Below are 25,012 nucleotides of genomic sequence, written 5' to 3'. Positions count from 1 at the left end.
CAAAACCTCCCAGAGAAGCAGGCAGAAAAGAAAAATTGGGATGTGCTAAATAAAGGAGCTCCAAAGGAGCACATCCATCCAGCTGTGCCATGGTTGGGATGCCCATGGATCTGCAATTGGCCAACATCAAGGGCAGGTCCCCATTTAGCAGCACAAATGGGGTTATTTGGATTTTTTGCATTCAATCAAAGCTGGCTGGGAAAGAATCAGCAGGACTTAATTAACAAGCAAAACAGGAAGCAGAGCAGGGATATTGAGGAATTCAGCTGAAGGGGCTCAACACCTACGGAGCAATTCCTTTGCAAAAACATTCAGACAAAGGCTCAAACCAAACAGTCAATCATTGGTTATTTTTCCTGCTGCTGCTAAACCTCCTGGACCAAATTGAATCCACCTCCTTTCCCAAAGCTAAAGGCAGTGATGATGTTGTGCCTGGGAGCTCTGAGAACTGCATATTCTAACAAAGGTTTTCTCAATCAATATTTTAGAAGCAGTGGCATGCTAGGAGAATATTTTTTGCATTTTGTAATATGTCCATGAAGTGGCAATTGCTAATTTCCTTTCCAGTTAAACATACACAAAAGGCACCTGAAAAGTCATTTTGGCTTACTCCATACCGTATTTTTTATGTAAAAACAAAACCAAAAAAAAGCAGCTTGCTTTTTGGACAATTGTCATTTTTATTTAAAGAAAGCCTGTAAGTGCTGACAAGCCTCAAGCACAACAACAGCACTGCAATTGTTTTATACATAACAAAGTTATAGCGAGGATTCTTTTTGTTGTCCAGAAACCAACTTAATTGGGAGATGGAAATGTTTAATTTATGCACAAAATAGAAATGCCAGTTGCCAAGTAGACTCACACCAAAAAAAAGAGCCTATGGAGGAAACCTACAAAATATCTGTTATAATTTTTACCTAAACGTTCACCTCTCAGACAAGACCTTTTCAAACTGTGCACTAAAAGAATCCTTGTTTGTATAATCACTTTACAGCGCCTTCTGGTAAATGCTTTTGTCCCTAAAAGGATTAAACCCCAACTGAATCACCAGGAAATAAGCACATGTTATTTGTCAAATAATGTGTATTATTGCAGAAAGTTTAAGCCATATTGAAGAGCTTTGCTGCAAAGCGGCCCAGAATAAAGCAAATATTAAATTTTGTCACTCGGGTGATTTTTAAATTAATTCCCTCTCATGGTACAATTACTTTTAGAAGCCGCATCAGCATCTCTGAAACGCCTCATTACTGAGTGAAACCACCTTCTGTTAATGACAGCACCTTGGACAAATTTCCCCCTCCCACGTTGACAGGAAGCTCTTTGAAAAGTTAAGCCACAATTAAGCATCACTTGGGATCTATTCTGATCCTTTCCAACTCCATTTTATCCAACTTCTTTTCAGTGCGTTTTTTGCAGGGTTTGACAGGAGAATATGGAGGTATTTGGATGGAGAGAGAACAAAGCCACGGAGGAATAATGTCAGAAAGGGCACTTTGATGGGTCTAAGCTGTACAAATTCACTGATGGTCTGATTTTCTCTATGCAAAGATGTTCTAAAAAACCTCCAACTTCGTCCTGCTCTGACTTTGCCCCCAAATTCAATTCCATTTTGTCCCAGCAAAGAGGCAGAATAAAAGCACTGTGCCCTGTTCTGGTTTCCTGGAGTCTTCTCTGGGATGGGTCCGTGGGGGTCTGGGTGTGCACAGCCCCAGATTATTCACAAATCCCAGAGAGACTTTGTGAATCCCAAGGAAAGGATCTGCCATCCTCTCCTTCCTTCCTTTCCCTGCCTCCTCCCCATCGTGGTAACCTTAAGCTAATAGAATGTGAGAATTATCATTTTTTTTTTAATTTTAAAACTCACTGGGAGTGGTATTTGGGATTGAATCCCAGTAGTCTTTGTTTATTCAATACTCTGAAATACAGGAAACAGCTCCTCAGCTGATGAAGGTTTAGTGTATCTTTCCTGCTCTGAAGATGATGGGTAACTTCCTGAACAGCAGCTCATCCTGCTGGGCTGTTTGTGACAAGGAAAGCTGACAATACAGGGATTTTTCTACCTAATATTCCCAAGTTTTTAAAGTTGTTACTACAGATTTCCTTTTTTCCTACTGATTTTTATGAACACAACATCACAGGGTTTCTTGATCCAAAGCCACGCTGTGTGGAATCCCCCCACTCCTGGAATTAATTCTCCATCAGCAGCTTCGATGCACAAAGATCTGACACAAACTCACAGTGTGCATTGTACATTTATAAAACCTGGAACGCTCCAAAACGAGCTTTTTACCTGTAACTTCCAGTTTGTCACCAGTGACTTCAGCTTTCAGGTAAATCCTTCCTCTCTTCTCTGTGTGGTCCATGCCACAGAGGCTCGGGACGTTTATCACACATTGCTTGTGAACGTTCATATCACAGGCTGTGGACATAAAAATGGTTCAGACACCCGTGAGAAGCTAAAAAATCTAGTGACAATTAATTAAAAGTGAAAATTAAGACTAAATGCTTAATTCTTGGCAAGACTTTCAGAATACAGCTGCCTGGTTTTCAACCAAATGCCACGACTGGTTTCAATCTTCTAATAATTTTTTGTGGCGAGTTAACACAACAGAAAATAAAACAATCTACTTCAGAAAGCTAAACATGTCATTAATGAACAGCAAGGGATAAAAAACATTGAAAAAGGAATAAAGACTTGCTGGGAATATGACTAAGAAAGCAGAGCATTCACGTCAGCAAGGAAGGGAGGCAGGTTTAATTGATTATTAGGTTTTTGCTAGTGGGAGTCTTTCGAGACAAATTAAACACAAGGGAAATGCTAGACCTCGACTACAAACTGAACTGAAATTCCAGCCTTTGAGAGTGTATTCACCCAGACAGACCAAAATTGCCACAACAAAGGCTCTTCAGCCACATCAGGCTGAACACACCGCGTTCTCAGCACAAGAGGTGATTTTCATTAGTCAGTTATTACGGTGCTGAAATACCCACTTGAAACATATCTGGGCTATAAATAGCTGCCATTTGAAACGGTATTTTCCAGAGAAATGAAGGAAGAAGCTGTTATCCAGTGCTTTCCCTTTCTAGAACCCCCCTTTGGCAGCAGGAGGAAAACTTCACTCACTGTCACATTTCATCCCCTGGTGCAGGAGCCCGTAGAGCAGAGACCCACAGTGGTCACAGAAGGTGGGGCTCCCATAGGTGTGGATCTTGAACTTGTGCTTGCTTCTGGGATCCTGCAGGGAGAACCAGACACAGATCCTAAGTCATAAAGGATAAACTGACACACCTTTAATTTATTACTTCAAATAGCAAAAGTTTTCCAGCTCTGCAAATGATGCTGCAGGAAAATCCATTTCAGTGTGCAGCTTGTTCACTGCCTTGCAGTGGTACCTGCATTGGCACAGGCACGCTGCCCTCAGTTCCTAATTCTCCTTTTTATGGTGCTGTAAGAAAAAAATGTGTCAGCTCAGGCTTGTTCCCATGATTTATGGACACTAAAATTCACTTACTGACTGCTCACATACGTAAAGTCTAATGGCAGAGTTCAGCCTGTGGCTGAAGACTCACAGACTAATTACAGAGTGTTATTGTCACTGTTCTGAAATGTGACACAAAATACAAGGGGAGAACTGGGAAGAAACTGTTCAAGGGCTAATCTGGAACACAGTTCAACAACTGTAAAATCAGAATTTTACAGATGGGATCATCCTGAAATGCTGCAACTTTATAATCTCTATTGTTGTAAATGCAAAGGAACAAATTCCAACTTGGCACATGGTAAATATTTTACAGAGACTGCTGTTCCCATCTGATTTTTGAGGAGAGAAGCTTCAGAGTGAGGATATTTTAAAGCCACCAGCAGCTTGGAAATGTTTCCTAATTTAGGCCCAGTGAAAGGGAATACACCCAAATCACTTAAACACTTGACACATCCAAAGACATCTGCTGTTTCTGTAGCAGTAAGGATCCCTTCTGGAAAAGCAGGAACATTCATTTCAGAGGAAGAAACCACGTCTTCCATATGTTCCCCCACTGCAGGCTCATTCCAGAGCTCCAGATGTGCAATGCCAGAATAAATGTGGTGATGGCCCTGCCCTGTGCACACCCTCTTCATCCTCCAACCCTTTATGACCCATCCCTGCTCCATTTCAGACAGAAATATTTCAGCTGGAGCTATTTCAGCTGCGTTTCAGTCAGGACTATCCCCGCACAGCCGAGGTCAGAAATTGGGGGAACTCTTCATTAAAAACCACACTGGGGTTTGAAATCCATCCTTGTTAACACTCTTTTCAGAAAAACCATGGAAATCATGAAATGCCAGGTCTAAAACACCCTCAACGAAAACACAACTGCAAAACCAGACATTAAAATGTTTCCCTTCTGTCTGCGTTTTTATTATGCCTTTATGTTGGGTAAGAACTGTTGTGTTATTACTGGTTTTTAAAATTGACCTGCCAATCAAAGCTTTCCAGAAAGTCCAAAGGGAAGCCCAGCACGTTACTCAAAATGGAAAACCTGCTGACTCTTTCCTCCAAATGAAAAAAATCTCTTTAGTATAAGTACTTTCTGAAGAATTTTAGGAGCTTTGATTAGTAATTCTCACAAAAATACAACAATGAGAATTTTGCCCTCGAATTTTACTATTTTGCCGCATTACCCTTTGTGAAGGTTTTTAGTGTTTTGGTCACATTCTTCACGTGAATTCACTTTTGCATTAATTTTAAGTTTTGCAGCGAATCTATAACCACTACTTTTCACTGTTTGGAAAGAAATCACAGAACACCCAGGAGAACAAGCAAATTTACATTACAAATTCAAACCGAAACGATTTCAGTAATTCTGCTCGTTGTAGAGCCCGCGACACGAAACGCAAACCGCTACCAACTGAATTTATTTTGTAAGCACAGAGAACCTCACTGGAGTGACAGCCAGGGCTCCAGAGAACATCTGTTTCATTAGTTATTAAAGGCACAACGATGGGGCTGGTGGCCCAGGGTCATGGGAACGTGGCTGTGCAGAAGGCTCTCTGGTGGCTCGGTGACTATGTGCCTTCCAAACAATTCCAACCACAGTTGGGGAGCTAATTCTTCCCTAAATTGTTTTGTTTAGATGACAGGAGGGGACTTGTTGCCTTATAAATATCTACACTTGGTAAGACATCTGTGGCTGGGAAGGACAAAAGCCACAGCTCCTAAGGATGACACTGAATAAACAGAATTTTTTAAAAACTGCGTTTGACATCTGGCATAAGTGGTATTTGTGAGTATAAAGTAATGATATAGAGGGAAATATATATGGGAAATTATTACAGTCTATGTCTAGTAAATACATGGAACCTGCACATTACACTGAAGTTATGGAACGCTGCCAAATAATTTCATTCCAAACAATGGAATGTGCGTGTAATTAAGTTAAGCAGGGGGGTGTGTGGCTTAAAAATGTTGTGACATGTAAGGACAACTGTTCTGCACTCGCTGAAAACCAGCACAAGTGAGGGCTCATGTCTGACTGCAAAGCTCTGTGAGCCTACAAAATCCCAGGAAATAACAATAATTCCTATTTTTAGAAAATAACAAAAAAAACAGCCACAAGAATGAATAAAGAAATAAATCAAGGTGGATCAAACTTTGGAGCTGGCCCTGCAGGACTCAATGTATATAATTTGAAGCAGTGTGTGCTTTCTGTACTGAATCTTAGTTTTCTATCCTTGTGTGAAAATTCCAGCTGTGGAGCCTTTCAAATCAACAATTGGAAATGAATTCGATTTTGTAAGGAGAAGCAAATATGACCTGACTATTATCAGCTATTATTCTCTGTGCACACACAAAGTCATTCATAACAAGCAGAGGACAATGAAAAATAATACCAAAACTACTCCTGAACTGGAAACTTTGTAGGAAATCTCTCTTTTAAGATTCCTTTAATAGAATGTCCTAAATAACATTTAAAGCCTGCCACGTAAGAGAGCACACTCCTCATCAGTGTTTTATCCTATTTTCTGCTTCAATCTCATGCTTTTTTGATTTTATTTTTTTTTTTTTTGGTAAATGGAAGCATAGAAGGTATTGTTATTTAGGAACCTAAGCCAAGAGGTCACTCTCCACCCATGACAGATGACAAAATTCTTCATCTTATTCCCATATTTACAAGGATTTCTCATCCACTTAGAACTGCCCTTGAATCTACACCTTGCACTTCAATTACAAGCAATCATATTAATAATAATTACTCCATTGCCAGCTGCAATTACTTACATTAACAGCAATTATTTTATCAGTTGTTAATATAGGTTCACACTTCCCACCGTTAAATATGCATTAATAAACTTATGTGCATCATAGAGGAAATCACGTTGTCTTTAGCATTTTTTTAAATTTTTTTTTTTTTGCCTAAAGACAAACTGTGGAGCTAAAGGAAAGCTCCTGTAATTTTTTTCTTCAAATATCCCCTTTTCATCAATGCAAACTTTCAATAATTCCCAAAGCAGAGCTGGCAGCCCCATTTGGTAGTAAACACAGGGAGCCAAGCCAGGATCTGACAGATGAACTGCCAAATAATGGCTGCTATTTGCAAGAGAACTGAACTTTGCATTAAACTTGGCATAGATTAATTGTGAAATTCTAAAGGGAAAACCTACTTCTGTTTCCAAAATCCATCAAAGTTATGAGGGGGGAAAGTGGCAATGGGAAAGCAATGGAGAAGCCCTTGTTCAGCAGTGATGGATGATGTGCTCTGTTAAAATTTGTGTTATTTTCTTGCTAAAAAGCGAGTTCTCTGCTATGTTGAAACAGTCCTCCATTTTTGTAAATGCAATTGAATGTAATACAGTGTAATTAAATGGGATAAAAACTTCTGGGCAACTGACATCACAGACATTGAGATATTTTTCTTCGAAAAACCTTTGAACTGACAAAAATTCAGCTCTGCACTTGCATGCTTTCTAACAGACCGAGGTTTCAGAGCCTGCAATGACACACACGGGTGTAGATCCCTATCAAGATGAAAACCAGGCACCTACAACCCAAACAGCTCTGCAAAAATCAGAATATTATTGATCAATCTCCAAGCAGAGATGGGCAGCCACAGAGGGAAGGACCCACCAGGAGTGGGTTGTACACACTGGCACCAGGTGGAACTACTGAAAAAAAAACCCAAAAAAAGCCAAAAAAAAGCCACGAAAGTGGAGCAGAAATAAAATAAAGAATGAGTTAGCAGAAATGCCTTGCCCAGGCAGTGTGGATGTGCTCAGAGGGCAGGGATCCTGCAGCACTCCAGCAGAGGGAACCAGAAGAACACAGAGGCATCTCCCCAAAGCCCAGAGGTTTTTCCAGCTATCCACTGAGGCACATCCAGCCCCCCTGCCACCATCCCTGCCTTCTCCCTTTGCTTAGCACAGATGAAGCCATTCCCTTTATTGAAGAGCGATGGGAAGCAGCCCCCTGTGAGGAATCATCCCCTCCTTTCTGGGGCTCTTAGGCGGGGCTGTGCAATAATTGGAAGCGCATGGTTAACCAGCAGCACATGTCAAACTGTGCCTCAGCACAGCCCAAAACAGCTCAGGAGCATTAGAGCTCGGAATCCTTTCTAAACAGCTCCCTTTTGATCAGGATTTTATTCCCCCTGATAGCAACACCGAACCTGCTCTGATTCTGCAGGCATTAAATCAACACATTGCCTTTAATTTTAAAATGTTCATTCCCCACTTTGAGCGACGGCGCTCCAGTGGGGGTTTTACACCAGATCATTGTTTTCTGAGGTGATTATTATTTTCCATGGGATGCAGCTTGAGTGTGTCAACAGCTGTGTCAGTAGAGCCAAGGGTGCACCTTGCATGGGCAGCACAGAGCGGGGATTGTCCCTGGCCCAGGTGACACCTGCACAGCAGGGACCTGCCCAGAGGAGACCCTGGAGATGCTCCAAGGGCTGGAGCCCCTCTGGAGCCGGGCTGGGGATGCTCACCTGGGGGAGAAGAGGCTCTGCAGAGAGCTCAGAGCCTAAAGGGGCTCCAGGAGAGGGTCTGGGGACAGGGGATGTGGGGACAGGGAATGGCTTCCATTGCCAGAGGGCAGGGAGGGTTGGAATACTGGGGAGGAATTCGTGGCTGGCACAGGGTGCCCAGAGCAGCTGGGGCTGCCCCTGGATCCCTGGAGTGTCCAGGGCCAGGTGGGACATTGGGGCTTGGAGCACCTGGGACAGTGGGAGGTGTCCCTGCCGTGGCAAGGGGTTAAATGGGATGGGATTTAACCCAAACCACTCTGTGACTCTGTGACCTGTCAGTGTCAGAGCCTGGGGATGAAGGTGGGAGGAAAAATGACCATTTTTCAGTCATTAATGCCAACGCATGAACGTTAACAAGGTGTTGGGCAGGAGATAAGGTTAACTTATTAAAATTTGCCTATAGTTGGTGAAAGGAATTTTTTTCCCTACCTGCTATTTTTGTGGTCATTAAGAAGCAGGAAATGCAAAAGTGAAAGTGCCAAAACGTTTTTTTGAGAAACAGAATTGTATTTTCCATTACAAATAAACCTAAAAGGAATTCTGCAGATGGGCTGTGAGGTTGTATCAGGGCCTACTACAACAAAGAACAATTTTGTGTAAGGAAATGCAAATGTACCCACTTTTCCATTTTGTATTTCCATAACAGAACCACAAGGTTATTCTTCATCCCGAGCCAAACTTCCACATATATGTAGTTACTAATTTAAAAGGTGTACAGGAAAAAAAAAAAAACAACCACCAAACAAAACAAAACAAAACAAAACAACAAACAAACAAACAAACAAAAAACTTTAAAATTTCAAACTACTTCACTCAGACAAAAGAAAAAAGTAATTCCTGAATGCCAGTAGCACAAACTGTGGTATGTTTGTGTTTCTACTGAAAACTGGGGTGACAATATATTCCATAGATGCAAAACAACTTACAAATTGTTACCAGAGATACGAGGTCACTGTTTATTAGTGGAAAAGCCCAGAAGGACTGGCAGGTGTTTTCCTCACTTTAAAACACAGCCTTTAACCATTCCCTGCTCTGACAGCACCACTGAATCCTGCATCATCCTTTTCCCCCTCCAAGTATCTCCAGCAGCACGGATCTGCTGAGCAGATGGATGAACCCCCTGCAATTTGCACTGCACACATCCCCCTTAAAACAGCCTCAACTTCCCCGAGCAAACACCAAGTTAATAAAACATATTTGAGGATATATCTGAGCGTGGTTTGCTCCGCACAGAGCCAAAGCTTACACTCAGCCCACGCTGTCCTCAGGCAAAATTCCCTCTCAGCTCTGAAGTCTCCAGCTCTTTCGAGCACTTCCCAAGCAGAGACTGCAATATCCAGGATTCCACTCAGACACCACGCACCTGTATCAGGCACTTTCTGCTGTTTGCTATTTATTCTTGCGCTGAGAAAACAAGAATTTTGATCGGTGATTTGTTCTGCCTCTTAATTTAAGAGAACAGCTTCAGCTTTGAAGCTGCAAGAGCCAAGGAGCCAGATGCTTCTACTGGAAATAACTTCCAGGGCTTAAAATACGGCTCCTCTCATCAGAGCTCAGGAGCAAGGGAGAGGAAAAAGTCCTTTTTTAACTGGTCACCAGCTTTGTTCTTCCCTGGCTGAGTGAGACTGGGAGCAGAGTATCTGAGACTCTCGGGACTGATTAATAACACACCATTTTTTTTAATATAAAATGTACAAATGCTTAAAGCTCGTTTGGGATTTTCCCTCTCAGAGCCGCGGTGCAGAAAAGTTCTATTGCTTTCAGAAAAGTGCAGTGAAAGATCAGACTTCAAAATCAGACTTCTACTGCCTCAAAATCAAAAATATTGCAGAAGGGCTGAGGATCTCTGAGAGTCCTGAGGCCAAACTGGGCTCAAAGTGAGGGAAATCAGCAGGGTTTGGTCCTCCCCAGCTGCAGGATATTCAGGGCTCCAAATCCACCTGCCAGGCCCCCAAATAAACCTTCACCAGGTGACACAGCAAGAGCTCCTTCCTGCAGGGGAGGACGGGAATGGCATGAGTTGGTGAGACATTACACCCAGGCTCTTTCCAGGAATCTAGCCCCAGGCAGAACGGGAAGTTTGGAGTGACTCAAAGGAATAATTTGGAGAAAGAATTCATTCATTCATTCATTCAATCCACTGACACCTGCAGGATGGGAAATCTGAATGTACTGGGAGGTGTTCAGATCATAAATAGAGTCGTATTCAACTCTCCAGTAACAGTGTAAGGTCCTGCTGGGGTAGAGAAATAAAGACTAAGAAAAAATAGCAAAAATACAGGTGGTTTAACCTTTGCAAACCCTGCAGTGCCTCTGCCAGACCTGCACCAGCACCTGAACTCGCAGCAGAGCAAGTTCAAAATCCAGCCCATTCCTCCCTGACATTCAGAAATGAAGAATGATTCTCAACTGCTGTAGAAGAAAAGCTTTTTATGATCATAAACGACACCCCAGTCAAAAATGACAACAAAAATCTTTTCTCCCGTTGTGCTGCTAAGGCCACTTTTATTCATTACTACTCTAAAGAGAATGAAGAAAGTACACAAACAGGAAAAAACTGTCTTTAAAGAAAATTGAAAATTTCCAATCAACTCTCTCTTCTCTGTAATTGTATAAAAGAGCAAAATGTGAGCACAGTTCAAAATCATTCAAAGGCAGATTTTTCAGTGCCCTCCTGGAATTCACAGTAAATTATTATTTTTAATTAAAAGAAACAGGTGGTCATTGAATCAACTGATTTTGATTGCTGCCTTTTGTTCATGTTCCTCTTGTATAGAATAGAACTGATTGAGTTGGCAAAAGGAGAAAGGAGATCTGCATGACTGTACTCCCAGGGATTTGTAATTTCCTAATTACTAGAAAGACACAGAAATCCGGAAGGGACTTGGTGTTTGCTGGCTATTTTTTCTTCATTCTTTTTTAATGAAGAAACTGCAGTATAATTACAGAAAGTGCACAAACAAAAGATCCTGTTAGAAAATGATTCACCACTAGGAGAAATGGAGAGAGATTTTTGTTTCAGACACTACTCGCCATGATGTTACTGTGCACAAATCATTTCAACAAAGATGAAATCCAGGGATCTGGATTCAAGAGGTCTGTACATGTCTTGCTTAAACCTCTTCATTTATCACCTTTATAATTTTGCAATTTGTTCAATAATTTGTGGAATAGATGCACTTTTCAACACTTTACACCTTGAGTACGTATTACAAAATACAGGTTCAACTGATCAGAAGCAAGAAGCAATTTTAATAAATTCCTGCTGTACAGAAGAGTAATGCTATTTCTCCATAGCTACGATATGGTGAAATGTCCAATACTCAAATTACAGTGGGGTTTCTGTGCTTTCCAATGAATCTGCAATGGGCTTGGGTGCAGTGATAAAGGACTTAATTGTGTGACATCAGGTTGCACGAGAATTATTCTACATTAATATACCTCTGTACAATAATTTCTCCTCTCTTCTTAAATATTTCAATACGTCTGAGTACAAGAACTTCCTATTAATTCTTAAATATTTCATTACTGGCCGACTTCCTCGTGATAGAGATGACACAACTTTGTTTTTCCTCACTATCCTCAGCTGGAGCTCACATCATCCATCTCTCATTCCCTTGAACAGAAAAGGAAAGGAGGTAAAGGCTGAGAATCAGTATCAGCTGAAATTCCCCATTTCCCTGCAGAAGTGGAGACTCTGAGGGCATCAGGTCAAACAATTCACTGTGTGCTGGAGCTGGAACACTGCTCCCACAGGGAATCGTATGAACACTGATCCAAGAACTCAGGGGGAAATGGGACTGGCTCCAGGCACCCTTTAGGAAGCAATCACAGCCCTAAATGAAGTTCCCTGTTGGCAAATTAAAGCTTCAGAGAGAGTCTCTGTGACCCCAAACTTCCTGACGGCAAAACCGAAAGAAACTCCAGCTTTTATTTATAAAGCCAAACCTGCCCTCAGCTGCTCCTCTTTACGGTGGTTGGAATGAAGGTTTTTACAACTATTAAGTGATAGATTTGAGCCCAGAATCCTGAGCTGATCTGCCAAAAAATCCCCCTGAGCGCAGCGGGAGCGGAGCTGTGAGCGTGGATAAGGAACTCGCTTTGCCTCTGAGCTGATTCAATATTCCAGGCCCTCAATAACAACTGGCTTAGATTCCTCACTCCTCCTCCTTTTTCCCCTCTAAAATGGTGAAGAACCCAGCAGTTTATAAAGGCACACCTTACTTGTTCTCACTAAACCCTTCCCCACCTATTTACAGCGCTCCTTCTCTTCTCCCCACCTCCAGCAGCAGCTGCACGCTCCAGCAGATTTCCAAGGAAAGACACTTTTATGTCTGGATGCATGGCTAATAAACAGGAACACACAGCATCCATCCATCCACCAACACGTGGTCTAAAAGCTGAGGCTAACCCCACCAGCTGCTGCCCTGATTTGTCTGTGGAAGCCGAGTGCTGCAGCAGGGTGTTCCCTGCACAGCGAGAAGGAAATTCAAGGAGAAGTTGGTTTTATCCCAGGGAATTACACAGAATCAGGGAACATCCTGTGAGACACTCCCCAGAGCTCTGCGCCTCTCCTTTATCTTGATTTCAAGTGAAGAACTGGCACATGCACTGGAATTTTTCTGGACACACTCCACTGGAATCCTGCATCGATGTTTCAGCAGGTATCACATCCCTGTCAATCACACACGAGATAATAAAGACATTTTAAAGTTTTCTTGCCCTTTACAAAATGACCCATCTCTTTATTCTGGTGCAACGGCGAAACGGCGCTGAACTGAGGGGAAAAAAAATAAAAGCAGAAAAAGTGATTTTTGAAAAATCTGAGCAATTTTTGGTTTAGAATCAGTCAGAATTTCACAACTCAGCAGCTCCCTCACACAAGAACCTGTGGGGTGGCCTGCTGTTTTCCATTTGACAAACTTCATTAGACAGCCATGAATCTGAAACACCCGAGCAAATTGCCTTCAAAGTTACTCACTGAATAATTCATTTTTTGCCTGCTATTTTATACATTGGTTAAGCACCAAAATAAAGGCAGGAGGGAGGGTAAAAATCTGCATAATTTAAACCCCCCCATGTCTCTGTTGTGTTCTGCAGCTCAGCTCTGTGTTTTCAGGGTGATGAAGGTTATAAACCAGGCAGACATTTTTAGCCACACAGAATTTTGTCCTCCAGAGACCAAAAAAAAAAAAATCCCACGAGTGATCTCTACCTGCAAATCCCAGCAATGATTGAAAGATTTGATTCAAACATGTTCATCTCCAAATCTCCAGCTCGGTGTGGAAAAACGCTGCTCTCAATAAATCACAGCCACGATCACATCATGGGAGATGCTCAGGCACAGAGTCCTTGGATGGTCTTTTCCATTGTATAACCACTCAAACACTATTTATTTCTGCATGGAGCAGATGTTTTTCCATATGTCTAAATAACCCTTCTTCAGAAGAAGTAACTCAAGCACATTAAATTTTGCAGACCAAGGAATATAGACACCAGACTCGTTAGTATTTAGGGAACATTTGGGATCTTTTCTATAGGGAAGACAGTATTTCTCTTTGTAAATAGTCCCTAATCCTACTCCTCTGTATAAAACATAAATAGGCAGCTAAGAGTGAATGTGCAAGATGCTCTGACATGCTTTAGCACTCAGATCCTGACCTTTCAATGGCACAGATCCCAGCCAAGCTGTCTGGCCCATAACATTTTTCCATGCCAATGTAGCAGTTGCTATTTATTAGCCGATTAAAAATTCAGAAAACAATATTGAAACTGGGGGAAAAAAAAAAAAAAAAGTTAATGGTGCATAGTAAAACCCCTGAAAGAAGGACAGGCTTTTAGCACTGATCCACCAACATCAGGCAGCTCAGTTGGTGTTTTAAACCTAAAATTCAACGCCACTCTCAGGGAGGAGAGAGTTTCACTGAGACCACAGTTGAGGGCACACTCAGATTAAAAATAAGAACTGACACAAATCTGTCCCTTGAGTCGAATTTGACCCTTTTGAGGTTATCTAATCAAAAAATCTGAACACAATAAGGACTGTTTAATCACATCAGAGGAGAGCTGGGAGCATTGCAAGAAGGATTTCCTCAGGGCTGCCATCTCAGCCACCCTCTGAAGGCTGCATGACTCTGAACTGCTTCACAGCATCAGGAAAAGTCCTCACAGCATTTAGCAATGAATTGTAATGAAATCTATAAATATTTAATGTCTGGCAATTAACTCTGCCCTCTTCAAAGAAAAAAAAAAAAAAAAAAAAAAGGAAATACAGAAAGCCTTCACCAAACCATTAAGCAACATGGCAACTTCTTCCCTCAGCTATTTTGGGTGTGCCCGTCCCAAAACCAATCCACGGGCACAAATTTCAGTAATGAGCATTTTTCCTTCTCCTTTTTTAATGAGAGTGTTTTTCTCAAGGCTGTTGATGCTGAAGGAGCTTCTCAGATCACACTGAAGGCTCTGGCTTTGGAAGAAAGCCTGCACAGAAGCCTTTTGCTGGCACAGTGCTCCCAGAGCTTGGATTCCCACTTTTTAGTTCTCAGAAATCACTTTGTGGGTAAGAACATCCCTCAGAGGAGCCTCTGATGATGAGGATCTCGTTGCTGCAGAAAACATTTGCAGTGTTCACCTACACCAGGGCACCATGAACCTCTATAAATACTTCATTTTCCTTGTTACTTGGAACATAAACTAAAAAAACCACGGCCAAACTCTCCAAGAATCCTGATCTGTGACACTGACTGTAACAGTTCTTGATTTTACAGGTCAAGTAAGACTCTTCAGCAGACATTCCTCTTTCCTCCTCCTCCTCCTGGGCCTGAGAGCTCCCAGTCAGTGTCAATTTATGGTGTCCTAAATGCTGCTGTGCCTGTCATCCATCATTGCTAAAGTTCATCCTCTTGGGTGCTGCCAGCTCTGTTTTATACAGAAAACACATATGCAAGAGCAACAGCCAAAGGGAAAAAAAATAAAGGACATAAAAAGCTTTAGTTTAATAAATAAATAGCTTTTTTTTGTTCCCTTTACAAAGGGGAAAAGTCGTGTCATTTTGGCTCTATCCTCATTCCACAGAATTCAGCCACCAAACACGTACTGGGAGTCCCTGCAATGACAACTGCAATTACAACTGTAATTAATTTGCCAACACGAGGTTGGACACTTGTCTGCACGTTGCATCATTTATCACTCCAATTCAGCCTGTAGCTGGGAGCTCTGCAGGCCAACATTGCCACGGAGGAAATCAAAAATTGCAAAGATCTTATGTTCTATTCATAAAAGGTATTCCAGAGCAATGTTTATCAGGATTACAGCAGGCAGCCAGGAAAATTGCTTGCACGGATGGCAGCAGAGGAAGGGCATTATTCCTCATCTGCAAGTAATGTAATTTTTTAAAAGAAGAAGAAGAAAAGAAACTGCTCTTCCTCTGTAATACCAATCTAGAGATTAACAGAGGCTTTTTCTATCACTGCCAGCTAAGCCTTTGTATGGCTGCATCAAAAACAATTATTAAAATTAATCCCAGGTACAAATGGAATTGCATAATATTAATCCTGCTGAAAGAAAAAATCTGACACGGGGAGCACAGAAAACACCTTTGACCCCAGTTTTGCCAACACTGGGTCTGCAGGATGACATGAACATCACTGGGGGTCACACAGCCAGGTGTCCTTCCTTCTGTGGTGGCCACTTTGGCAACCATCTGCACATCCACAGCCCATCAAGGAGCTGCTGGAGGTGGTTTTTTTAGTTGTAACTTAAACTAAATATGAAAACCCTGAGAGAGAAATGCTTCCATGATTGACTGCTCTGTGTGCACAAGGCAGAGCAACCCCAAATGTAAAGGAAATATTGATGAATTACAACTGCAGGGGTGCTTGAGAAAATTCACTTGGTCACAGAAAAGGCATCCTCACCGTGGCACGAGGCAAACCCAAGGGAACAATAATGTGTGCCCTCCAGATGAACTTTCACATTTCACAGACAACAAATGGTTCCAGATAATACTTTCACAATGTGCGTAATCTAAGTTATTAGATGGCAACATAATGCAATTAACATGACAAAACTTAATGCTGATATAAATCCTTCTGTTACGGCTTATATAGAGAATTTAATACTCAGGGAAAAAAAAATCTGTTCATTGTTCCTCACTGGGCTTTTAGTTCTTATAAAAATAAATTAATTGATGGATTTTAAGTTTGCACGAAATGCTTCATCTGTCCCAATAAACCAAAGATGTGCTATTTTATTAGATATAGAATTTTACCACATTTTATTTCCTGTGCTGCACAGGGATCAGAGCTAAAATCATGGTGCAAATGTACTGTACTGTGACCCAGGAGTGACATGAAGTGTCTGTGATCAGAGGACAGGGGAAATCCAAAAACTTCAGCAAGTGGAGAGGACAGAAGAGACAAAGGTGGAGGACTAAGCCTCCTGTGACTGATACATTTCCAGGCAGATTTAGGGCATCTCCATCAAATTCATGGAGGGGTTGTGCAAACAGAAAACAGCACTTGCTAAAAAGATATCCTTTGGGGTTTGTTTTTAAAAATTCTGATAAAATCAACATCTCAACCTCTCTCCCACGTTTTGGACATTTCTGTTGACTCAAGATCACACCTGACTGTTAATGCTGTTTAGATTTTTATTAGAGCTCTCTCCAGTGCCCTTTTCTGAGATTTATGGCCAGCTTTAATGCCTTGAAACAGTGGCAGGGACAATGACAAAGCACTTCTCTGCTGGAGCAGGCTCAGCCCTTTGCAGGTGCCTTTGGAATTTGACATATTTCTGAAGCCAAAAGCGGTGGCTGACGTTGCACCTCCCACCCTTGGGATTAATTCCAGAGAAATAACGTGGGGCATGAGTTATGGAAGGGCAAACCTCAGTTCAGCCACGGGGCACAACAAATCCACTCCACAGCCAGGGATTCTGCCCCACGGATGAGGATTGTCCAGGCTGCACTGAAGGGCTGGAGCTGCTCCACCACTTTGTGCAAATGAGTCCCTGAGGAAGGAAAAGCCACGCTCAGGAAATCCTCTGACTCCATGGAGTCATCTGAGGATTTGTACCAGCCCTTCAGCACAAGGAAATGGATTTATCTGGTACCAGAAACACCACCAACAACCCTCACTAATTCAGCATTTCTGCTGCCACTCAGAGCAGCAGCAACCATCTCATCCCATCTCATCCCCATCTCACCCCATCTCACCCCATCTCACCCCATCTCATCCCATCTCACCCCATCTCACCCCATCTCACCCCATCTCACCCCCATCTCACCCCATCTCACCCCATCTCATCCCCATCTCACCCCATCTCACCCCATCTCACCCCATCTCACCCCCATCTCACCCCATCTCATCCCATCTCATCCCCATCTCACCCCATCTCACCCCATCTCACCCCATCTCATCCCCATCTCATCCCCATCTCATCCCCATTTTACCCCACCTCATCTCCATCTCATCCCCATCTCACCCCATCTCACCCCATCTCACCCCATCTCACCCCATCTCACCTCCATCTCATCCCATCTCACCCCATCTCACCCCATCTCATCCCCATCTCACCCCATCTCACCCCATCTCACCCCATCTCAATCCCATCTCACTCCATCTCACCCCATCTCATCCCCATCTCACCCCATCTCACCTCCATCTCACCCCATCTCACCCCATCTCACCCCATCTCAATCCCATCTCACCCCCATCTCACTCCATCTCACCCCATCTCATCCCCATCTCACCCCATCTCACCTCCATCTCACCCCATCTCACCCCATCTCACCCCATCTCAATCCCATCTCATCCCCATCTCACCCCATCTCACCCCATCTCACCCCATCTCACCCCATCTCACCTCCATCTCACCCCATCTCACCTCCATCTCACCTCCATCTCACCCCATCTCACCCCATCTCATCCCCATCTCAATCCCATCTCACCCCATCTCACCCCATCTCAATCCCATCTCACCCCATCTCAATCCCATCTCATCCCCATCTCACCCCATCTCACCCCATCTCACCCCATCTCACCCCATCTCAATCCCATCTCACCCCATCTCAATCCCATCTCACCCCATCTCAATCCATCTCACCCCATCTCAATCCCATCTCACCCCCATCTCATCCCCATCTCACCTCCCTCTCATCCCATCTCACCCCATCTCACCCCATCTCACCCCATCTCACCCCATCTCAATCCCATCTCACCCCATCTCACCCCATCTCACCCCCATCTCACCCCATCCCATCCCATCTCATCCCCATCTCACCCCATCTCACCCCCATCTCACCCCATCTCATCCCCATCTCATCCCCATCTCACCCCCATCTCACCCCATCTCAATCCCATCTCACCCCATCTCACCCCATCTCACCCCATCTCACCCCATCTCACCCCATCTCACCCCATCTCATCCCCATCTCACCCCATCTCATCCCATCTCATCCCATCTCATCCCCATCTCACCCCATCTCAGTGTGCATTTGGGGTGAGGCAGAATCTGAAGAAGTTTCCTTGATGTGGAGACTTCTGCCGTGCCACCAAAGCCAAATCCCACCCAATTCCCAGGCCAGAGAGACTTTTTCTGCACCTAGGCCAATTATTATTGCTGTGCCTAAAGATGCTCCCAGGCACTGCAGCAGGGTTTGGCTTAACATTAAACAACCTGCCCTGGGTTACTGTGAGCAAGGTGACAAAAATCCAAACCACGAGAAATCCCACAGCTGATGGTGACCCACTGCATCTGGCACAGGAATCTATAAAATGCATTATTTAAGGAAAAAAAAAATAAATTGTAGCCCGGAAAGAAGATCGGTTCAAACTGAAACAAAAATGCAGTTTCATAATAAATATCAGTTAGAAAAGCAAAATTAAATTTGCAGTAAAATGAAACACGGTTACAACAGAAAAAAAAGTAATGATATCTTAAAGTATTTAGAAAATCAGATTATCTTCCCTAAACTAAACATGGTTTTAAATGTGGTCAAAACAAATGTGTCTCTATGAACCATTGTTACTTTTAGTCCCAAATTCACCAATTTGCTTTAAATTCATTCCCTGCCTTCTCCCCTTGCCCACAGTTCCTGCCATTACCAGGATCAGAGACTGGCACCTCTCTCCTTCCATTCATCACTTCCCCATTTGCCTTCAGCACTCAGCATCATTAATTTATCAAGTCTCATTCCATTCAACTCCCACGGCTACTTTAAGTGTGACAGAGCACGGTCTTGTGCTATTATTTTTATTTTATTTTTTTTTTTTACATATTTCCTGTCAGGCAAAACAAATGAGGCTATTCTGCAGCAGGAGCACAACATCCAGAGAAAAGCTGTTCTCAGAGCTCAACAGAAGTTTAAGCACACCAAGTAGAAACACAGCTCTATGCCGTACTATTAGTATTTTTTATTATTGTTATGATGGTTATCATTGCTGTTATTGTTATTATTGTTATTAATGGGGATAAAAGAACCACAGAATTTTCACTCCACAGGCAGGCACATTCTCATCTCTGCATTATTGAACTATCCTTAAAGGTCTATTAAAGCATTTAGACGTGTTTTATTACCACGGCAACAACTTTTTTTTTTTTTTTTCCCCTCCAAGAAGTTCTGCAGAAAAAAGAGTAAAATTTGAGCCTGTCAAACCAGCAAAATAAATTGTCCAACACAAAAACCAGCAGCAGTCAGTCCAGCACAATTCAGTTAACTGATTAGTCAATGCCAGACACGGTGGAAATCTTCCCCACAGAGAGATCTGGGCAGCCTCAAAGGTCACAGCAGAGCTGCTTTTTGACATGTCACATCCCCAGAGCAGAAGCTGTACCAGCAGAGCCAGGCTTTGGCTGTTTTTTAGGATTTTGCAGTGTTCTAGACCCTCAAAAAGAAATTGTAAAAATGCAAAATAAAGGTCTCACACTTTTTTTTTTTTTTTAAGTCAAGAACAAAATAATTCCATCTGGAAAGCACGGGAGTATTTTCCAGAGATTTTACATTATGCACCTGACAGATCTCTACCAGAAAACCAGTCCATGCCTATGACTAAGAGAAAAATGACAACAGGTTTGATTAAATATGACATTTATCTGTGCAACAACCACCACTGAGCCACGTATTTCACAGATAAATACAGGTGCCATGAGTTAGATTTTCTCTTCCTTATTATTTTTTCTATGACGCTGCATTACAGATAAGAAAGAAAAAAAAACCCCTGAAGCCTCACCCTGCCAAAAGAACAATTCCCAAGTGCTCCATAAATAAAACTCAAGCAGTTCTTACGATGGAGAAATATTAATTTAATTTGTGCACTTTTTTCCCTCCCTGTTATATATGACATGGTTCCATTGCACTTCACCTCCAGCAGTGCTCTGGCTGGGCCCCACCGTGATCCATAGGTGCTGAGAGAGGTTAATTAAATCCAGATTTAAAACTGCACAAGTGATTTTATCCCAGCACTTGGCTGGTCATTTCTCCTCCATCAGCTGCTCTGTCAATACATTCACCACTGGTGTGTGACTCCAGATGCAGCTCAAGCTTCTGCCTGAGTGAACAATTCCATCCTTTAGGTCTGCCTTTAGAAGCTGTCAGCCCCAACACCATCAGCACAGATAGGCACAAGTGTCTCTTAAAATAAACCCCCTTGTGGGATTTAATTTTTTTAATATACCATAGTTGGGAGTTTAGAGAACAGGTTATCCACTGAGCTTTGATTTTATAGAGAAAAAGCAATCCACTTGTTGTGAAAGCATTGGCTCCCAACAGATACACAGAATGTAATTAATGTAACACAATTAAAGAGTTTCTTTTCTGCCTGCCCCATGACTGTACTAAGCAAGTATATTAAACCCAACAGAAAAACCTTCTCATGTCTGACCAGACAAAAGTCAACCAGATAAATGCTTTTTAAAATCAAAGCTTTCTCTGCTAAATAAAGGAATGTTGAATACATGGACTGAAATAAAGCCCTGAATATGAATGGTGGATGGTTGTGAACTAAGATGATGTTTAAAACCTCCTCTGCAGAGGAACTGTCTTTACATAAACTGCAGGTTAACAAAAGAACAATGACAAAAGTTGTGGGTGAGAAACAGTATGGGAAAGCATTAATTAGTCTCGTGTTAATGAAGAAGAAACAAAAAATTCTTAACCTAAAGCTTACTATAATGCTGTGATAAAACATGTATTTGTGCTCACATATTACCAGTTTATTTATCATGCCTACAGCATCCTGAAATGGAGAGTTTAGAGCAAGCAGTCAATCCAATAAAACAGTGGTTTATTCTGGAAATGCAGAGTTAAATGGCAGCATTGATCTGAAACACAACCCTCTGCTCAGAGAGGGACATTTCTGCACAGAGTCACTGCATGTCACAGGATTGTTCAGGGGAAAACGTGGCAAAGGAACAGAAATAAGAGATGGTCAAACTGGAGCAGATATTTGGAGATGTCACAGTAAGTGGTTTGAGAAGAGCAGGTTCTCTTTGCACCATCCTATAGGGATTGGATTCCTCCTAGAAATATATTAATACATATATATATATATATATATATATATATATATATGTAAATACACACATATATAAATATATATATAAAAAATAAAAATACATCTATAACTCTATCTGTATCTATCTATATCTATATATCTATCTCTTTTCTAACCCAAACCTTTCTATGATTCTATGACATATCTGAGGATGCTGGATCAGATTTGAGCAATGATTAGCCCAAGGACTCAGAACAAATTTAAAAAAACCACCACCCCACCCCTGATCTCTGAAAATGAAGTTTTAATCAGTTAAAAAAGAAACTTTTTCAGGGAATTGATAGGTGGCACACAACTCTGAAATCAGTGCGCTGACAAGGAGATACTCCCATTTCTGGGGCCTTATGATTCCTGAAGCAGACATCTGCTTCCAGATCCCTGGGGTTTTGAATTATTTTTAAACTCTGAACAAAGAACACTTAGTACCACATACTTCCAGTTTCACAGCTGGGTTTTTTTTTAAGGAGACAAAAAAACTTATTGGAATATATATATATATTTTTTTTTTGCCATATTTTAACTTGAAGTTATTAATCTTTCCCTTGATAATTCAGGACCTCCTAGAACATCCATTCTAAATACTCCGTGTCTTTTAAAGACACAGTCTTTTTACATGGCCTCGAAATAAATGCCTGGAATATCTCAGTGCAGTAACCCCAATGGAGCCCTTGTTAAGGAGGGGATTGTGTTTCTCCTTGATTAGAGCATCACAGAATGTTCTGAGGTGGAAGGGACCATCGAGTCCGACCCCAAAGGGAATGGCCCAAAGAGGGATCAAACATAACCTTGGTGTTTCTGGCTCCAATCAACTGAGACAATGTCAGAGACCAGAAACCTCATAATTCTCCAATTGGAAAATGTTATCCCCATAAACATTTCCTCAGGCTGAGGAGCAAAGCCCTTTTCTTTCCCCAGTGCTGTGGGAGGCACAGGGAGTTCTGCAGGACCCATCTGAAGCCAGGAATTCTCTGCAGGTCACTGTGTGACCCAGGCAGGGCTCATTTCCTCCGTGTCTAATCACCAATTTGTTCAATTCCTGTGTGTGTAAAGTCCTTTCTGTCCTAGGGATGTGCTGAGTGGGGATTTTGGGGTGTTCTCCTCACCAGAACCTCAGAGATTGCTCAGCACAAACCCAAGCACAGCTCCTGACTGGTTGGGAAACATCAGCAGGACAAAGCAGCAGATGAAATCATTGTTCTGACGTGGTTGGAGAGGACAAGTCCAACCTGGAGGATGCTCTGGGTCTCCTGACGTGGTGTGGGCAGTCTCCTCCCCAAATCAGCCCAGAGGTAAAGGAAAACACCCAGCAAAGCCTCAACAAAACCTGGGCTACTAATGAAAGCCTGCTTTTCCATTTGCTAATGATTCGTTACTGACTTGATGATTGATTCAAAGTTCTTAATGAATTCAAACTCAATTTACTCACAGTAACACGGAGCTTTAGTAGATTTACATCTTACATATTTACAATGGGATTAAACTCCCCTCTTTATTGCAGGATGACGAATTTTGTAGCTGTCTCCAGCTTCAAATTGCTTAACAGATGCTCAGTCAGCCTTCACTGAATCACCCAAATAGCCAGCAAAGATCATTGCTTGTGCTGCATCACAAACAAAAATATTTCCTCTTTGTCTTTTTCTTTTTTCTTGATAATTCAATTTCTTTTAAAAGGTCATTAAAATGAGTTTTAAAGAAAATGATGGACTGTTATTGCACAGTCTCAGCATCTCAGCATATGATCACAGAGGATATTCTGGAAGCAGCAAGTTTCTGCAAGGTCAGGGCAGTGAATATCCCAAAGGAAAACTCAACTCAGTAAAGCAGCACGAGGCACAAAGTGCTTTAGTCTCAACCATGCTATTAAAGAAATGTTTGCTTAAGACTGACAGTCCTTTAAGTTTGATGAAGAGTTATTTACAACGAATTAATCTCAAGAACAAGAATTTTACTCTCTTTTCCATTTTTAACTGGCTCTCCTGGATGAACTATGGGTAATAAAAGTATCAGGATCTCAGGAAATTCATTCCTCTTGACAAGACCTGAGCACGTTGCTGTGGCCACCAGTTCTCTCACTCCTCCAAGGAGAGCTGCGAAGGCCATCAAAAATAAAATCTAAATGATTTGCCAAACAAAATGATTTTATCCTCTGAGAGAAAGGTGGTCAATTGCTCAAAACTTCTGGTAGCCAGGTAATGAAGACACTTTGGCAGCATCTTCTGCAGGGACTGGCCCCAGCAAGAACTGAGACACCATCTGCAGGGGCATTGGATTGAAGAGGAGCCTCTGATCAGTCCTTCAGGATCAGGGCAGAGTCAGGATCAACAGAGGAATAAACAGTTAAAAATGATTGTGCTGAAAACTGAACTAAGCAGAGCAAACGAACTCTGAAATAAATCAAAAGTATCAACGTCCGTTAACACCAAATCCCTTTAATCACAATAGAAGAAGCAAAAAATCGTATTTCATTTTACACAGAGAAGAAAAGAGCCATTAGATCTGACCACCAGGGTCAGTGAAGGGAGGTCATAACTTTAAAAGCCATCAGCAGTTCCCACACTTTACTGCTTTTATCCTCTGCTGTTTGTCAAGAGGACAGGCCCAGAAATCACTGAGACAGGAATAAAAACTTAGGACACCACCTAAAGCACAGAGGCACTGGAATAATTCCACACTAATGGGTATCATTAGAAAAGTCACTGAGGAAATACTTAAACATGTCAGGATTTTCACATCTCCCCGTTTTAAGCATGGTGTGGAGCATTTGTCAAGCCACATAAGGAACATTTCTGTTGGCCAGGTGAAATATTCTGTCTGTAGTAAGAGCAGCTTTGTTATTGACTGTGGAAAACTGCTCCTTTCACCCTCACCTGGCCCAAAGAGCTCTGAAAACCAACAAAAAAAGGGTGTCAAAGACTGCATGGACTGGTTGTACTGCTCCTTTCCACCTGATGTACCTCCACAAGGGTTTTACTCCTTTTTTTTGTTTGTTTTAAATGGAAAATGGAACATTTTTGTTACATTTTCATGCAGAGTGGCTTTTCTTTTTTTTTTTCCTCCCCCAAACTTTTTTCCAGCAGACAGCGAGTTTTGTCTCGGGAGGTAACAAGTTATCTTGAAGGGACTCTGCAGACTAATAAAATGCTTTGAAGAGTATTAAGGAGGTCAATCTGTCCAATTTGTTTTAATTGAACTAGACACAGATGGTATATGGCTTAGTTTAATTAGGCTGTAGATAAAGAACATTTCAACTTGCCAGGGAAAGGATAAATCACTAAATAGAGGCATATACTTGAAAGGCCAAAACCTTTGTGCTGCAGAATCGAGAAATTGGGGCAATTTTGACCAAAGGATCAAAAGATTAGGACCATTAGAAAGAATAAGGAAAAACTTCTCGAGGGCCTCCATAAACGAGGAGTAAATTGGGAAAATTGAAAAAATACATTCTGAGAAACATTTAT

General features: G+C 42.0%; 1 protein-coding gene across 2 annotated transcripts in view; it reads right to left on the bottom strand.

Moving 5' to 3' along the window:
• Positions 1–25,012, bottom strand: part of PRKCA (protein kinase C alpha) — a 142,453-nt gene that overhangs the window by 45,336 nt on the left and 72,105 nt on the right. For both annotated transcript variants that reach the window (XM_066332375.1, XM_066332376.1), the window contains exons 4-5: positions 3,125–3,236; positions 2,291–2,419 (exon numbers count right to left, since the gene is read on the bottom strand). In XM_066332375.1, coding sequence (XP_066188472.1) covers positions 2,291–2,419; positions 3,125–3,236 — 241 coding nt within the window. The remainder of the gene's footprint in view (positions 1–2,290; positions 2,420–3,124; positions 3,237–25,012) is intronic.

This window comes from Sylvia atricapilla, chromosome 18 (assembly GCF_009819655.1).
Source record: "Sylvia atricapilla isolate bSylAtr1 chromosome 18, bSylAtr1.pri, whole genome shotgun sequence".
In the NCBI taxonomy this organism is placed as follows: Eukaryota; Metazoa; Chordata; class Aves; order Passeriformes; family Sylviidae; genus Sylvia; species Sylvia atricapilla.
The sequence above is the reverse complement of the archived record's forward strand: the minus strand, read 5'-3'. Positions and strand labels throughout refer to the sequence as shown.